Here is a 17,778-nt window from a genome sequence, read left to right as displayed (position 1 = left end):
AATAACTCTATTGTTTTCATCAGCAGAATAGGCTGACTGATTCAATCAGCTATATTCTGAGGCATGCCCAAAGGCTGGCCTTGAAATTGGAAGGTAGGGATGGTAGGCGTTGTCAGCTTCGTGGTCGTGATTATACATGTATGTCAGTGTTGCTGTATGTGGTAATTACGTATAGTCCATACCTGTACACCAATGCTATGGCTTGCTGCTATCTTCACGTTATTGTAACTTTCATATCAATGAACCTTTCCAGCTTGTGGGTTCCTACACAAATCTTATCTCACTGTAGTAGGAGTCTTATCTACTTATCTTTTTGTTGTCAGGAGCTGACTAACCACCATAATTTTACAACAGTGTCAGTAAAGTGCATTTATCATTATAGAAGAAATATTTTCACAGTCTTCTGTTATTTATTTCCTAGTACCAAAAATTATGTCAACGTATCTTTCAAAAAGAGCTACAAGCCTTCTGTATATATCTGGTATTCAACCTGCGTATCCTCATTGTTGATATTTAAAGTGTGATGTGTGTGCTGCAGAACTCTTTTCTATTAATATACATTCTTTGTTTATTTGAATTACACGCTGAGTATAGCCAGTTGCAGATACAAGATCGCTACCGGCTCTAAAAAAAAACGTCAATCAGTTCTTTTCCAACTTCTGGAGTTCAACTATGTAATAGTTGCCACGAATTTCCATGATTACTCACTTTATACAGTTGACTCATCCACCTGAGATAATAAAATTGCACTGAACAAGTGTAGCCAAGGAATTTTGTACCGTGAAGCAGACAGCTGATGCTTTGTACTTGACCGATGAGTGCAAAAAACGTCTTGATAGAAACACGAGAGACAAGTGATTGCGGAAAGTAGTTATCGCATACGGAATTGCATAGGAGTGACGGAGATGGTGAATGACGAGCCTCCAATTTGCCAGGCCAAGGCAACTCACTGCATGCGGATGCCCCTGCGATCAACAGAACAGATTTACTTGGTGTTCTTGATACCGACGTTGATAAACTGCGCGATTTACTTGGTACATTTCTCAGCTGATCTGGTCGTTGTTGAACAACACTTTAGGGAGAGCAATCCCATATGGGGCAGCTGCACCCTTGCCATTATGTACGCACCTGCGATTGCCTATTTTGTGTTGACCGTATCGAGGCCCGACTGGTGGATGAGCGAAGATGAGAAGATATCGAAAGGAGTTATTACATGGTTCATACTGCAGATTTGCCAGTTGTTTATGTTTCCACTTTTCGCGTTGTACAGGTAGAAGTCGTTAATATACGTAAGCTGTGATTAATTCTAATATTAAAATCCCCGTTGTAGTTGATTGTTGCATGTTTTTAGGTATGCCGGTATGATAGTGTTGGCTGTGGATGCGATAATGCTCTCGGGTGTTGAGAGAACTCGAACCCTGACTATTGCCGCAAAGCCTGCAGCTATCGAACTGTATTTCTTTCTTCAAGCATGGTTTCAAGCAGCCCCGCAGTCGATCTTTCAGACTCATCTCCTTTTTAGACAACAGTCTGTTTTGCGGTCATACCAGTCAAGTATGTATTTAAAATTATATTATTGTCTGTTATGAATTTACATATTGGCAAAATTACTGAATCATGTGAGAATGTAAATGGGGCATTCTTTCAATTCTGAGGACAGTTCTCGATCTGATGGTTCTGATATTCCTGTAACTTTGGGAATACATTTTGTTGAGTGGAAAAGAGTTTTTAAAATGTTTTCAAATTCTTTAGTACTACCAGAAGCTAGTTGGATTGATAAATGCACGTTTTTAAAAGTTTTAGCTTGTGAAATAAGTGCTTGAAAAACGTCTTTTAAGCGAAAAAGTTCAGTTCATCAATAAAAATACGCCCATCACGACCAAACCATCGCCAAACAGTAAAAAATATGATTTAAAGATGAAATCTCATTGTGAAATATGAATATACACACTTCAAATAAATATTTTGTTTTGTGTTTAGTGGGTCATTTTACTATGAACCTGAAATTTTGTGGATTGGATTATCAATAGAATCATTCAGTTGAATAATATTAAGAAAAGAACAAAAAGCATGTATGTTAAAATAGTATGTTCCTCGTTATACTTGAATTACTGAACGGTTCCTCAGATATATTTAACGTTGATTTTTCTTTGACTATAAGCAGGAATTCAGCAAGATACATTAATATAGATTTAATCCGATCGCTGTAGCGTCTTTTTTGCACCACTTAAGTGGGGCGGGGTGGTGAGGTGAATCAACCTCATGCTCAAAACGGCTCGAAACCATCTTCTTGAAAACCTGAAAAAATTCATGTGTCATGCTTAAGGCTTCTACTTCATGATGAACTTTTGCCATAAAATGTTTTTTAAATTGATCATAGAAATAACAATAAGTACATAAACTCGTGAAAAAACGTAGTCTTCTTAAAAAAATTAAAAATTCAGAGACCAATGTATGAAATGGAATGGGTAAAAATGCAAATTAAAGGTCAAAACTGCCTTTCAATAAAAAAATATTACAAGATAATTTTATGAAATTGGAACACTTATTTTTTTATGAATACATGAATTTTTTTTAGGAATGTAGGAGGTTTTGGTAGAAAATATACACAATATACAAGTTATCCCCCAAAGCGTCTGGCCATTTTTCAATCTAAATCATGTACACACGGTATTTAATTTGAATAATATCAAGTGACATTGTACAAAAAAGTACAAAAAAAAAAAGAAAAAATTATACAATAATATATAAAACTATAAACTATTGTCTGTCACAATGTAAATGTTAAGAGTAGGGACAGCGGATAAATTAACCCAAACCAAATTTCGACCGCTCGCTACGGCTGACTGAAAGGGGGTGGGGACTCAGTACTCAATGTGAGATTTTTACTTGAGAGTACGATTCTTGAAGTAGGGGTGCACTCCTGTCCTCTTGCGTAGTTTTAGAATAGGAGGGGGGGTTTGCGATTCTGAACTGGATCGAATCGACCCCCCCCCCCCCCTCCCCCCCCCCCCAACACTGATTGGGTTAATCATATGCGATCTTAAATTAAAAACTTACGTTTCCATTTCACTGATGTGTTCAATTTCGAAAGATAATCCTTGTTTTCGTAGAATGAATGAATTTGTAAACATTTTTGGTGTTTGAGTATTCTGTACGTATTCCAAAGAATCATTTACTAGTATAATAGCTTGATAGCCATTTATTTATTCATTTATTTATTTATTGTTCAACGGGTAAAGCACCCTTTTACATTCATAAAAAAAGAAAAGCAAAAACAGTTTACATAGTGGTATATGGGAAAAGAAACTAGAAGTAATAAACAAAAAAGAGTACATTTGCAACTACCAATTATACAAAAATAGTTTGCGGGGCTAACAAGAGACAGAAGGCAAAGTAGAATTATAGATGTCCAGCCAATCAGCGTTATCGTTACACAACCAAAAAGCCTATAAATAGGTGAGCAGGAACCTTGATTGTAATTAGGATTGAACTGTCGGAGCAGTTCACTACAATCAATCTGCTTCTTTCTCAATTTAAGATGTCACGTTCTTCTGGTATAATTTGAGATGTCACGTTTTTCTGGCACAATCTGAGATGTCACAATCTTCTAGCACAATTTCATATGTCATCTTTTTTTGGTGCAATCTGAAATGTCACGTTTTTCTAGCACAATTTGAGATGTCCCGTTCTTCCATACTGCCGTCGAGCAGTGCAGGCCCAGGGCCTCTACGTAATTGAACTATAAAGCAAATCAGGAAATATGAGTGAATAGTATAAGGTAGTGAAAGTAATAACATTCTTGAATAATATAGAGAACTGCTTGACGAAGTTGATCTTTCTAACAGATTTGTAGACGACGTAGTCAAGATGTTTGTTAAATGTCATTCTGCTGTCAAAATAAACCCTCAGATTCTTTGCTCCATTCGCCTGATTCAAAAGCGAGTTACTGAATTTGTAATAGCTTGTACAAGAGCTGGCAAGCTATAATAGCTATAACTGAGTTCGATTGATAGTCAGTACTTGCAAAGCTTGTCCGAACGATCCAGTTTTCTTGAGTACACATATAGCGACAAGCATTCAACCTATTTTTAAATTGATTGACTGTGCTTGCATCAATAAACGCACTTCGAAGTGATTTCTACACTGCTACCACTCTATTACTAATAAAGTTTTTCGATGAATGATTTTTGATAAGTGGACTGTGCTCAAGTTTTAGACGATGGTCTCATAGCTGCATGTTCCTTGATAGCCTGAAAAACTCCTTCTGATTCATATCATAATGACCCGTTAAAAGCATAAACCATTGGAATTGGTCGCCTTTTTCTCTTCTCATTTTTAGTCAAGGAAGATTCAATTTATTCGACCTTTCATTATAATCCAAATCCAAGATGCAGTTTGTTAAGAACTTTCTGTAGGGCTTGGACCCTGTCCTATATACAGGTCTGGAAACTGATCGAAATTTTTGATCGCGAGGGTTTCCCACTTACTGTCTATAAATGAATGGCATGGTTCTAATATTGATCATATGGTTCGCGATATACAAGAAGTCCCCAAACTGATGTATACATAGGTATATTACATCACACGGATCTATGTTCAGTGCAGTGACCAGCAATAAGAGAGAGATAGTTGTGTTATATACCTTCTGCACTTGTCTAATATGTGTTGACCATTTTGCATAAAACATTGACCGTCAGAGCAAATGACTGGTGTGTTGGGGTGTTTGCTTCAAGCGCGGCATAAACTGTTGCTGACAGTTGAACCTGGTTATATTTTTTTTGATTTTATTTAGATGAAACAGCTATTCCACTTTAAAGTGAATTAATTACCGAGACACGTATTTACATTTGTATAAAGATAATTAGACAGTAATATATCCGAGAACTGAATAAAACAATTTCGAATTATATCTTCTCACATCTATTATATACTTTTCTTCCCTTTCATTGGTTTCATAAGGACTTATACATACATATAATGCACTGATAATATCTAAATTCGATGCGCTTCCAAGATCTGTCAAAGCACCTGACTTACATTTGCAGCACAGAACGCAGTTATGTGTGCGACAAGTACGGAAGGTATGAAACAACTAACTTGCTCTCACCGGCCCCCACTTCCATTGCGCGCATTCCAGTGTATATAGAGTTCCGTGCATAAGAGTACAGTCTTACATATAGGTCTTGCAAAGAACAGAATTATCAGTGGTGATGGTAGTCTGAACTAGGATCGACGGCGCATGCGCCGCATTTGGGAGAAAAAGAGACGGAAGCTGCTTTTTTCTTTGTTTCACATCACATCCCGACATCATAACCGCACCTTGCGGCGTAAATCAAAATAACAAACACGGACACTAACAAGCAGAATATCACACCTTCGGATCACAGAATCTGTTCAAATTTATAAAGGTGTTTACTTGGACCAAAATATGAAGCCCCTGATGCACAGAACAAATCCATAGGCTTCTAGTTGCTTGACTCATTCAATAATGTACCACTGTCGAGCCATTTATCAGTCCTCTGCTACGGCTCTAAACTAATTCAACCAACTCGAGTATATTACTGAAACTTTGTCAGCCAACTACCAAAATTAATATTGAAAGCGCACACTCACCATTTTTCAACTTTGACGCCACAGCAAGGCCAACACGCACTACTCAGGAATGAGGAAAATAGAGTTGAAGAGAATTTTTGTATCACGCTGGCTTATGACAATAGATGCATTGCGTCTGTTTGATTCGGATTTCTTCGAAATATTGCGCCATTGTCCTTTACAAGTAGCAAACAGGCTTGAATTATTTCTACTCCATTATTCCGACGCTGGCAATTGGTTGTGCCATATGCATTTCGTTGTTTTTCTCGCAAATTTTCATTTTCATTCATAAATGTTGAACATCTCTAATTTGACGCAATTCCTTATTAACGTTTACACCACATACTCAGTAACTGCACATTCAATATAAAGACAATAATCCTTTTCTCACCAGTGGCATTCGAAAACCTGCAAATAATCACAGAGCATCAATTTCGCTAAGAAAAATTATATAAATAACCATATTGAAAATATTTATTTCTATAGTCAATATTTTCGGAAGATTATATACTTATCTAATGCAATGATGCTAGCCGGGTCTGGTTAATTTACTTATATTAACGTTTAATTTCGAGAGGTTATGTTCCTTCGCCGTTTCTATGCGACAGCTCGACGAATACAGAAACTACGAATCATCATGAAATAACCACAAACTGTTATTGATCTATAATTAATTTGTATTGTTTTTTTTCGGAACAGGACAGTCTGGAGTGGTTAGATAATTATTTCAACCAATTTAGAATCAGAAAGTAAGCTCCTATGTATCTGACAGATCACGACAGATCTCGACCAATGCACTACGTTATTGTTGCCAACCATAGAGGTATTATATAAGCATGATGGAGGGTAGGCGGCTCGGAACGTGTCGCCTAACTACAAAGAGAAAGAGAACGAAAACCTTTCTTTCCCTAGCGGCATATATAACATACAATTAGACGCTCTACATAGTTACCTTGATTTTCTTTCTCTGGTAAGGAGACACTTCTGCTTGCACGAAAGCTTACAGCTCCCCTGCTGTATTCTTATACTTTTATGGGAAGAAACCACAGAACCACTTCTTATCGATCGATATCTGTAACCGTATGAAAGTGGTAAAAGTTGTTTTCAAGCTTACCACTATAGATGATATTGTAGCGCTTAAAATTTTTGTATTGAGCTGTGATGTACACGCAATCGTTTGATTGATAAACATAACCTAACCAAACATACACAAGCTAACAGGATCAATCATTATGTGTGTGAACTTGGCCCAGCACTTTTCGAAATTAATATTTTTAAAAATTGTGCTGAGTTGTGCTCCTTTTGTGCTCACTTGTGCCGTAAAACTTGATCTCTCAACCTCGACAGTTTTCCAGGAATTTTGAAAAAACCAAATTACGACCAGCCCAGCACTTTTCGAATATCAACTTTTTTCAAATCGTGCTGAATTGTGCTCAATTTGTGCTAACTTGTGCCGTATTTAGTTTCGCTGAAAAAAAAAAAAAAAAATTATTACTTTTACTGAGGCGTGCTAGAGAAAGGCTCAAACTTTTCTTACCTTACCGTACCGTTATTCGAAGATCTGCGACTTGTGCCGAGTTGTCCTCGAATTGTGCTCGCTTGTGCCGTTTTCATTTTTGAAAAAAAATTCAAACAAAACATCAAAAAAATGATTCTTTTTTTTTAAATCCAAAAGTCGAATCTGTGACATGTGCTGAGTTGTGCTAGGCCAGAGCTCAAACTTTTATGTGTGACGAAACTCGCTCCGGACAACCTTTACCATTGTAAGAATGAATAATCCCCCAAGCAGTGACCAAAATTTCAAAAATGTCGATAATTTTGAGAAATTCGAAAGTCTGCAACTTGTGCCGAGTTGTGCTCGATTTGTGCTGGCTTGTGCCGTTGTCGGTTTCGAAAAAAAAATTAAAACGAAAAATCAAAAAAATAATTTGTTTTTTTGAAAAATCCAAAAGTCGAATCCATGACTTGTGCTAGACCAGGGCTCAAACTTTTATCTTCGAAAGAACTTGCTCCGGACTACCTTTACCCTTGTAAGAATGAATAATCTCCCTAGCAGTTACCAACAATAAAAAAAAAAATCGATAATTTTGAGACGTTCGGAAATCTGTCACTTCTGCCGAGTTGTGCTCGATTTGTGGTCGTTTGTGCCGTTTTCAGTTTCGAAAAGAAATTTGAACGAAAATAAAAAAAATTAATGTATTTTTAAAAAATCAAAAATTAGAATCTTTGACTTGTGCTGAGTTGTGTTAGGCAAGGGCTCCATCTTTTGGTTAAGACAGAGCTCGCTTCGGTCTGCCATTACCCCTGTAAGATTGAATAATCCCTCGAGTAGTGACAACCATTTCCAAAATCTCGACAATTTCGAGAAATTCGAAAATTTCTCACTTGTGCTGAGTTGTGCTCAATTTGTACCTACTGGTGTCGTATGCGGTTAAAAAAAAATTTCAATTAGACAATAGAGTTTTTTCCTCGGCTTAAAAAACTCACTTTACGTCCTTGGTACATAATTTACTAATCTAAAAAAAAGGAAAAATTTAAATAGTAATGTATTACTTTTGCTGAGTTGTGCAGACCAAGGACTCAAACTTCTTCCAAATCTGAATTGGCCCTCTTCCCGCTCGACTACAGAAAGTCCGAGAGTTTTTAAAAAATGATCTACATAAATATCTATTGAATGCCAATTCTTGAATAAGAGTATTGTCGATTGCATTTAAAAAGTAGATCAAATTATCTACCGACAATCGCGCGAGTCTCAAAAATTTAGATTTTGATGCAGAATATCTATGAATAAAATAAGATTGAAGTGTATTTTATTGTCGACTTTTGCACTTTGATTAAAGTTCCATTATCCATTAGATGAATAATTAATGGATCATGGATTTAAATTTCATTAACCATTAACGAATTAGTGAAATATAATTTTGACCATCAATTATTCATTACCTGATTAATTAGTAACAGCAGCTATAATCAATTGAAAAATATGCATAATACATTCGGTAATGCATTAAAGAAATAATGAATTTTTCACAACTTTCGGTCTCCACGAGTCTTGTTAATTGGAAAAATTGAGGCCCTTCGCCAGACAACTTGGCACAAGTGCAAGGAAACAAAAAATGCAGAAAAAACCGAAAATAAATTATTTTTGAAATACTTTTTTTTTAACTGAAATAGCACAAGTTAGCACAAATTGAGCACAATTCAGCACGATTTGAAAAAAGTTGATATTCGACAAGTGCTGGGCTGGTCGTAATTTGGTTTTTTCGAAATTCCTGGAAAACTGTCGAGGTTGAGAGATCAAGTTTTACGGCACAAGTGAGCACAAAACGAGCACAACTCAGCACAATTTTTAAAAATATTAATTTCGAAAAGTGCTGGGCCAAGTTCAGACACATTTAATCATTGCATTAGGTAAGTAGAACCTGTCGGAAATATTGATCGTGAAAGTCAATCTATTTGATGTGCAAATGGTTATGATAAAAGTATCGTTATCATAAAAGTGGTAAGAGTAGAGAAATTACTGCTGTGTGATTATTTCCAGAGTTACAGGTTTACACACACCGGTATTTTCTTCACACCACAACTAGTGATATTTACTTTAGTCCTGTCAATGCTGTTTTTCCCACGCACCTATCGTAGAATGCAATGAGGACTGACTGCGAAATTGGAGCGTTCGAGATCTAATGTTCAACTATATGTCAAGTGTATTGCAGTCATCGGCTATGACGTGCGTTTAGTGGAGAGTATCCAATGCTTGAAAATGCTAAAAAGCATCTTAGAGTATCTCGAACGCAGTACAATTATCTGATAATATGACTGAATAATCTCGAAAGTGAATCAATGTAATTGGAAGTTATATGTTATAATGCTGTTTTATTATGTTGTTCTTCAGTTTACTTTATTTCTGAATAATTAGCCGAGGCACGCTAAAACATCTCTTTAGTATGATACTAAACTTTACATCGGCTTGATTCCCGTCATTCCTGCACAGTGGTACGCCTTACTGTAGCGTCAAAGTTAAAAAATGTTGAGTTCGGGCATCAAATATTAAGTTTCGTAAATCGGCTGACAAAGTTCTGATAATACACTCTAGTTGGTTGAATTAGTTTAGAGCCGTAGCAGAGGAGGATAAATGGCTCCACAGTGGTATATTATTTAATGAGTCGAGCGACAAAACCCCTGTGGGATCGTTCTGTGCGTCAGAGGCCTCATATTTTGTGCCAAATAATCACCTTTACATGTTTGAATAGAATCTGTGATTTGGAGGTGTGATATTCTCTTTGATTGATTGTAGACAGAAACGCTGCTAGGAGCCCATACAATTGGGGTTTTCGTAGATTTTTTTACATAGTTATTCTTTCATTCCCATATAATGTGCATTGCTGAAAAACGTATTCAATTGTATCTCAGCTTTCTCCGCATTTCCGTAAATCACTGGCAACGATATGTCACCTATGAAAGTTATTATTTAAAGACGTAACTTGATCTTAATCGATTTCTCGTTTTTTTTTTTTTTATTGTGAAAATACTTAAAGTACCATTCTTCTTTATTTTGACCTACTAAGATTAATAGCTGTTCATAGTCTTCATAACAAATAGTTGTATATTTGTATGTTCGGTCTGTGGAAGGTAATTGAATGTTCAAAAGTTTACCACCCATAGCAGCAGTTTTCGCATCTAGATTCGCGTTTTCATTACTCGGTATCCCGATATGCGACGAGATTCAGATTAGGACCATCTCTGCGTCTATTTTAAGCTAACAATAAGACTTACTTATTTCTCAAATCAGTCATCAAGGGAATTCAGATTCTACATTTTTTTTTTTATTATTCAGAGCTTTAAGCACGGTTTCAGAGTCAGTAAAAATACGAAACTCTTTGTGGTTATGTGTACTGATCGATAAAGTCCATACAATAAGTGAGCGCTACGCATTCCGTGGAAAAAATGGAGGTTAAGTCAGGTATTTCCTTAAGCTTTGTAATTCGTAAAAATCGCTTAATCCGTAGATATCCAAAAATCCATACATCCCTTTTCGAAGCCTATACCTCAGAAACTACTGATTCTTCGGATTTCTAACCATGAGAACTTTTGATCGAGAGGATATGTACTCTTACGTAAGTGGGCGAAATAAATAATCAGGAGAATTCAAAAGACTGGGGCGGTTTATTTAGGATAAAAGTACACGTAGACGTGTGTCGTTTTTAGAGTCTGTTTCAGGAATTCACAAGCTACTCGTTGATTCCAAAAGACGTTCGTTGTCAGGGAACATCAGATCTTCATTTTGATTAATTAAATAAATACATGCATATTCGAAGGGGGAAACCGTAACAGTACTATAACATATTGAACATCCAGACAATTAGATCCGGACCCACTTTCTATGAGGATTCTGCGGAGTCCTTTAGAAAACATCAAACTAAATGATAAGTTCATTGTGAAACCATATTTTTTCATAACAATCAAAAATTAGTGGTTTTGCATAATTGTTTTCAAAAAGAAAATTAACATATAGGCCATGAATGGCTTCGAGATTTAAACAATACGGTTTTTTTTTATTATAAGACATGAATTTAATCCATATTCAAAGCATAAATAACTAATTTTGTATTTTAAGTAAGGGACTTTTGACTTCCCTGCAAATAAATTAATAGGGGTATTGTGTCTATATCCCATACAAATTATTAACGAAGTGTTTTGAATGTATTGTATCTTGCCAAAAAGTGTATCTGGGTACAGAGAAATTAAGAAAGTGCAGTTCCCGTCGGAACATAGTAAGTGATTTACACAAAAGGAACATCATTTTAGGATCGGCTTGTTAACCGCGAGTTGTAAGTTTATCATAGCCTTGGCTAAATTTTCATTTTTAATAGAGAGATATCATCAGGGAATTGCTGATTCTCTACATCATTTTGTACGATAGTAGAATTTGTCTTGCACAGATTACGTATAAAATGGGACTAAACACACTTCCTAGGGATAAGCCTTTAGTTACAACACAAGATTTACGATCTTTGGAATCCAAACGCAAATATTGCGAAAAAAAATTAAGATTTTTTATGAACTGATTATATTTTTTAAGTCGTTTCAAGGACTTAAGATTCTCCGGTACATTTGTGCTACTACCTCATTGAATGCGCTTTTCACATCAAGAAAAAGAGCTGAGAGGCTTGCTTTTCGACGAAAACATTGTTACATAGAAGTAGTCAGGATCGCGAGATTATCTGTGCAAGATTTAACCTTCTGGAAACCGAACTGTGATGGGGAATAAAGTTTATTGGTTTCTAGCCACCAGATCAGATATCAATTGATCAATCTCTCCATAACTTTATGTTAGCAAGAAGCTAAGAAGATTGGTCGTACTTTGTCACTGTTTCCTTTAGGGATGAAGGCTATAAGATTCTGATCAGGGAATCGGCCGGAGTTGAAAATATCATTACATAAATCTAGTAAAACTCTATTCATAAATTCCAGTAAAAAGGAGCAAATATAGTAAGTTATTTTGTAGATCCCAGGGGTAGAACTTGGCCTGACACAGTAATGGCATATTCAAGTTCTTCGTAGGAAAAGTTTAGAGTCTAAAAATTGCTTTTGGATGTCATTTGCATTATTCGTAACAGCGGTTACAATATCATCAGTACTTAGGCTAGCCGCGTTCGGGGCCACCACAATCTTCGTAGTCCCCAAATCGACCTACCGCGCATGCGCAACGGCGAGAAATTTGAAATTTGTGTAGGTAGAATGTGCATACGTACTTGGCAGTCGAGGCGGGGGTAATGAGTCGTTTTCGACATCTGTAGTGTTGATAAAGGTATCAGGTTTCATTATTTTGTATCCTTTGTTCGAGTCCGGTCAACCCCGTAATCACTCGCAGCATGTTCGCTCAGAATAAGCGCATGTAAGAAGTTTTTCGACGATGACGACACACATTCGGCCCCAAATACCTGCCTCCAACGGGTTGCTAATTGTTCCTTAGGAATTTCGATGATGTCACTGACTGAGTAAAATCACCTTTGAACGTTTCAACTTGTTTACCATTAGATTGCAACTACGGATTCTCGGAATCTAGGAAGACTAACAGGTCTTGGAATCGTCAGACTAGTTTCGACATGGCTGTCGAGAGGTCTGCGTCAAATTTGACTTGCTCTTCAGATCGAAAATGTATCATATAGACATGTGAAATTACACTGCTCAGGAAAATCTCCATTGCAGGCTTCAACTTGTTTCCCATTACAATGCGACAACGAATTCTTGGGATTTAGGTAAACAAACAGTCAAAGAAGTGTTGGAAGAAATGAAAAATGAAATGAAATACGAGCGGAAGAACGAAATCGAATCGACATGACACAAAAAATTATTACCAACAAATATTCAGAAATGGCGTCACTGGAGCCATTCTCGCAAGACATGCGGCACCGCATGGTACCTGGTACAAATTTAAATTTGTAAAAAAAAAATAAGCACTCAACAGATTTGTGAGTTCTATAAAAAGTCCCTGACCAACCAAAAAATTCCCTGACATTTCCCTGACTTTTCCCTGACATACAAAATTCCCTGACATTTCCCGGTTTACCCGGTTTTCCAGACGGGTGGCCACCGTGAAATCTACGTATTAATAGCTACCCAAATACGTGAGAGATTTTCAATAAGTTAATTTAAACATTATTTTTTAATCAATAAGTGCCTTTTCTGTGGTGGAAAATTGAACATTCTCATTCAAATACACGCCAATTACACAAAAATCAATATTTTTAGTACATGTAGATTAGGCAGTTTTTTTTCTAAATTCATATTAGGACCAGTTATTTTGCGTGCCACAGAATTCAACGTGTCTTACGAGAATGGCTCTTGTATCGCCATTTTTGAATATTTGTGGATATTAATTTTTTGTATTATACTTAAATATATGCCTAATAACTTCCTTAAATATTATTATCTTATTTTTCCATCCAAAAAAAGTGATCAAAAAAGCACTTTTCTTTAGTTCTTACAGTGATGTTACCCCTTAAATACCCGGACATTTGTATCGTCTAGAATTGGGTTAAGAAACGTGGAAAAAATTATACATCAAGCAATTAGGGTTTGAAAGTACACATAACAGTTGGATAGATGTATCTGTTAAATGAGAATTGTTATTCAACTAACGGAAAAATGGGAATGTCTCTGTAGTGTCAGGAAATATGATCAGCTAGTCGTTACTCCAGCTGATTGTGAGTGCTATTTTTCTTCCGTTCTAGGCATAGACGTATTGTTTTTTTTCTAATTGAATATTAGCTCATGATGTTTGAAAAAATGTTGTAACGCCGAATCGTGTTGTCGACACATCAGTGTTCACATCCGCTAATCTTTTTATTTTACCGTGTGTCCATGAGGAAAGTGCGCACCTTATGCACGTGCGTCAAGTCGTTTGAATCTTACTGGCTGACAATTACCGCATGATTGAGCAGCCGACGCAATGTCAATGGCGACTGTCAGGAACTCGGAAGAGGTTATGTTCACAAGGGAAGCGCGAAGTTTTGGTATAGTATTTTGTTACTAATGACTTTCTGATTACAGTGATAAATTGACCATTGAAGAAATCCGACGATTTGATTGACACGATTAACGTGTATCTGATTTATTATACTTCGTTTCTTCGGTTTTTCGTAACAACACCGACAGCAGTTGCCCACAGGTCGCGGTGAGCTCCCTAGGGATATTCGCGATTGGCATTGCGTCGGCTGCTTAATCAGGCGGTAACTGTCGGCCAATAAAATTCGAAGGATTTGACGCACGCGCATAAGGTGCGCACTGTCCTCGTCGAGACACGGTATAATGACCAAGGTCATGTAGTATGAAGTAGCAAGTACTACTTATCGTCATAAGGGTTAAAAGCTAGTTCAACTTGCATAACAGTTTGTACTGCATGTAACTTAAGCCGAAAGGTGACGATTGATATGACGATTTTGCATCGATGATTACAATATCAGTCGTGCAACAATAGGGGAAGTGTAGGTAGCCGCGGACGGCGGGTATCCTCGGACACTTGAAGTATGCAACAATAGTCAATAGCGTAAACAAAGCGACCCGTCTTAGCGTGTGCGTAATGCGTATATACAAGTTGAGATGTGTCGCTTTGTTTATATTTTTGTGTCTATTGTTGCATACTTCAAGTGTCTGAGGATATACCGAGCCTTCGAGGTACCCGCACTTCCTCTACCTGTTCTTCACATCATCAATGAATTTATTTTTCTTTCCCTTCATGGCCATCTTAATTTCTGTTACAGTCGTGGTGCAAATATTGAGCATTTTCATGTCGATCGTGGTGCTCTCCATTCAAACAATGTCTTTCCAAAGGTTTGAGAGCCAAAGAATAAATGGTAGAAAATTAATGTGGGCAATGTGGCTGAAGAAGTACCGTGAGCAGGTAAACAAGAAATGAAATAATGGAAGATTCTCTATTAGACTAATTTATTACTCTAATTGTCTGTTTTCTCAAATCGTAGGAGCTTCGAGACTTTGCAAACCAAGAACCTATGGAATCGACAACGTTATTAGAAACAGATGGGAAGACTGAAGTTCTTAACGCTGCCGAAAACACAACAGAAACAGACACTAGGGAGTCAATTCCTGATGATCGACTTTTGACTCGACAGATATCTACGACACCACCCTTACCTCCAAAAAATGCACACGTGACACCCCCTCCTACACCTTTGAGAGGTGTTACCATTGTTACGCCTCTAGAAGTACCTAAAATGCCGGCTCCACCTCGGCCAGATTCCGTACCAAAAAACGAGGATAAAAATTATGGACACGAGTCGTTGATCAGGCCAGTGAGTACAGATGCAACGGGTATTGGCCTTAATAAATCTACGAGTTTGAAACTGCCCCAAAGAAGATATTCACAAAAAGGTCTAGACGAAGACGATCCTATGGGCAGAGCAATAGGTTCTCTATGGTGGTTTTTATTCATCGCGCCTCGTATATTTTCCATAGCTGTGTTTTACGAATTTTATCCCGGGACATTGTTTGCGGTGCTGGGTGTCCACTACCTCATTATGCTAGCTCATTTATTTTACCTCGCCAAGGACTACACGGCTGCAACATTTTTCATAAATCTTTGGTTAGGCTTGGTTTACATTGTCGCTGTAATAGAGTATAAAATTAAATTCAAATATGCTGATAAGTGGTTATTTGCTTACTACACATTTGTTATGATACAAAATACATGCTTTACAACTGTATGGTACTTTCACGCCGAGTGGGACGGATTTTGGTACTACTATATATTTTATGCAATATTTGGTAGCATGGGACTCTGCATCATATCTACAACGGTTTACCAAGTTTTACTGAAACCCAAAAAACGGCGAGTTTATGTCACCTGATTTTATCTCCTTCGTATTGATATGCATGTTATTATACCTCTAAATGTGACGACGTGTAACAAGTTTTTATATTGTATTAAATGTGACAATACATTTGTACCTGAGAAATTGTTTCAATTCATGCAAATTTGTGATCTACCTGGTGACATTATTACTCTGATGTTTATCGAGCAATTTTTTACCAACCGAAAGTTTCATCCAAATTTGAATAAGTGAGATACGCATTTCAAATATTTCTATACTACTCGTTGCCGTTTTTCGTTGACCCGCTTATTATATGGGCTATTCCGCATCAACCGGATCAGTCATCTCTCAGATATTTTTTTAATTTGGCATGTGTATCGTGTAAGGGGAGTTAGATTTTTGTGCCAAAGCGCGAATCTCATAATGCAAAATTCGATTTTTTATTAACAATAACAAATTAGACTCCCATTTTTTTCAAAAATTCATAACTTCGGCAAAAAATTAGATACAATATTTTTTTTTTTTTTTAAATTACGCGGACAGCTCCATAGAATTTAAAAAAATACGAACTGGTAAAAAAAAGTTGTTATCAATTGTTTACTTAACAGTTAATTTTTCAAAGATTTTTAAAACAGTGACTGAGACGACCAAAAATTTTTTTAAAAATTCTGACATGTTCCTTGAACTGTACTACAACCTGTAAATTAATTCCAGAGGGGCGTTTTTCTTCGTTTTCGAGTAAAAAATCATTAAAGGTGTCGATGCGCATGAAATTGCGGCGCGCCGAGTCTCTACGTAATGGCGGGCGGCCGGTTGCCGTCCACCGCTACCCCGCGGTGGCGTCGCAGCGTTATTTTAGAGTCATTTTCACGATGTAGGACATGATTGAAGAATCTGAAAAAAATACCGTACCTTCACAAGGCCTGCTCAAAGCGATAAGTGAAGTTTCAAGAATGTGTTTTTCACCGTTTTTTTATTACAGAGATTCAAAATAACGGTTACACACCATAAGAGTGCACATAAATGATAATATTTACATAACTTGCTACTTATTTTAGTACTTATAATCGTCCCCGAAGATATGTGGAAGCTGCGAAATGAACGCACTTACAATTATATATTTCATACAAATAAATCGCTTATTCTATGGATACAATCTATTAATCTTTGATCAAACTGAGCATTAAACTTAGAAATGTGAGCAAAAGTTTTCCTCATAACTTACATGGCTATCTTAGCACATAGATTTACGGGTGAATGACTCATCAGAGGAAGAGTAAACCCTACATTGTACAGTTTTTATTGACAGAGGTAAAAATGAATGGAATCGTCGAGTGCCTTCGACCGTTATTGCTTGGTTCAATCGCGGCTTCAATAATTTTTCATGTTCTTCATGTTCGCTCTTGCTGCAGAAGTCAAATGTGATATTTTTCAATGCACTCACACTTCATTCGAATAATTGCCTTGGAGTCAAAATATGATTTTCATTGGGCCGCTGTAGACTTGCACGTGCAGCAAATCTTTTCACAGTTCTACCAATGCCATCACATGGACTTTTTCCATGTGACGTTGCAAAGAAATGCCATTCAGCCTCGACATTAAAGTCGTCAAAATGATGAATCAAGTTAATGAAGTTACTTTTATTTTTATATTGTGCACTAGCACCGTCAGTAAAATAAATTATTTTCTTGATAACTTCACTACCGAAGAACTCAAAAAGCCTACTGATTAGTTTCTTCTGAAACAGATGGACCGCGACTGTATTGTGTTGTAGATTTTCTGAGATAATAACGAAGCTCTTATGCTTTAAGTCCACATTTTCAACACAATACACAACAAAAGGATGGATGGT

General features: G+C 36.7%; 1 protein-coding gene and 1 long non-coding RNA gene across 5 annotated transcripts; one reads left to right on the top strand and one right to left on the bottom strand.

Annotated features, from left to right (window-relative positions):
- Positions 1–142: 142 nt before the first annotated feature.
- LOC124306078 (uncharacterized) lies at positions 143–16,234 on the top strand. The gene is made up of 4 exons (XM_046766227.1): positions 143–1,270; positions 1,352–1,554; positions 14,859–14,998; positions 15,078–16,234. Exons 1-4 carry the CDS (start codon positions 906–908, stop codon positions 15,960–15,962), a joined length of 1,593 nt encoding a protein of 530 aa, XP_046622183.1. The 5' UTR covers positions 143–905; the 3' UTR covers positions 15,963–16,234.
- On the bottom strand, positions 2,844–7,395 carry LOC124306092 (uncharacterized). 4 transcript variants are annotated; one of them, XR_006908527.1, is made up of 5 exons: positions 7,133–7,354; positions 6,805–7,063; positions 6,548–6,667; positions 5,617–6,003; positions 2,844–3,742 (listed from the first exon to the last, which is right to left on the bottom strand). It is a non-coding gene; the product is annotated as an uncharacterized LOC124306092 (long non-coding RNA). The 4 variants fall into 4 exon arrangements; XR_006908528.1 differs by lacking the exon at positions 2,844–3,742 and having other exon boundaries at positions 4,209–6,003; positions 7,143–7,395; XR_006908525.1 differs by lacking the exon at positions 2,844–3,742 and having other exon boundaries at positions 4,209–6,003; positions 7,133–7,393.
- Positions 16,235–17,778: the final 1,544 nt, after the last annotated feature.

The sequence above is a fragment of the Neodiprion virginianus genome, chromosome 5, assembly GCF_021901495.1.
Source record: "Neodiprion virginianus isolate iyNeoVirg1 chromosome 5, iyNeoVirg1.1, whole genome shotgun sequence".
Taxonomy (NCBI): Eukaryota; Metazoa; Arthropoda; class Insecta; order Hymenoptera; family Diprionidae; genus Neodiprion; species Neodiprion virginianus.
The sequence above is the reverse complement of the archived record's forward strand: the minus strand, read 5'-3'. Positions and strand labels throughout refer to the sequence as shown.

What these genes read in the sequence shown, in the direction of transcription:
- LOC124306078 (XM_046766227.1), top strand. Translation starts at nt 906, where the DNA reads ATGGTGAATGACGAGCCTCCAATTTGCCAGGCCAAGGCAACTCACTGC. An exon ending in CCACTTTTCGCGTTGTACAG is followed by an intron (nt 1,271 to 1,351) that starts GTAGAAGTCGTT and finishes GCATGTTTTTAG; the next exon opens with GTATGCCGGTATGATAGTGT. An exon ending in TGAAGAAGTACCGTGAGCAG is followed by an intron (nt 14,999 to 15,077) that starts GTAAACAAGAAA and finishes CTCAAATCGTAG; the next exon opens with GAGCTTCGAGACTTTGCAAA.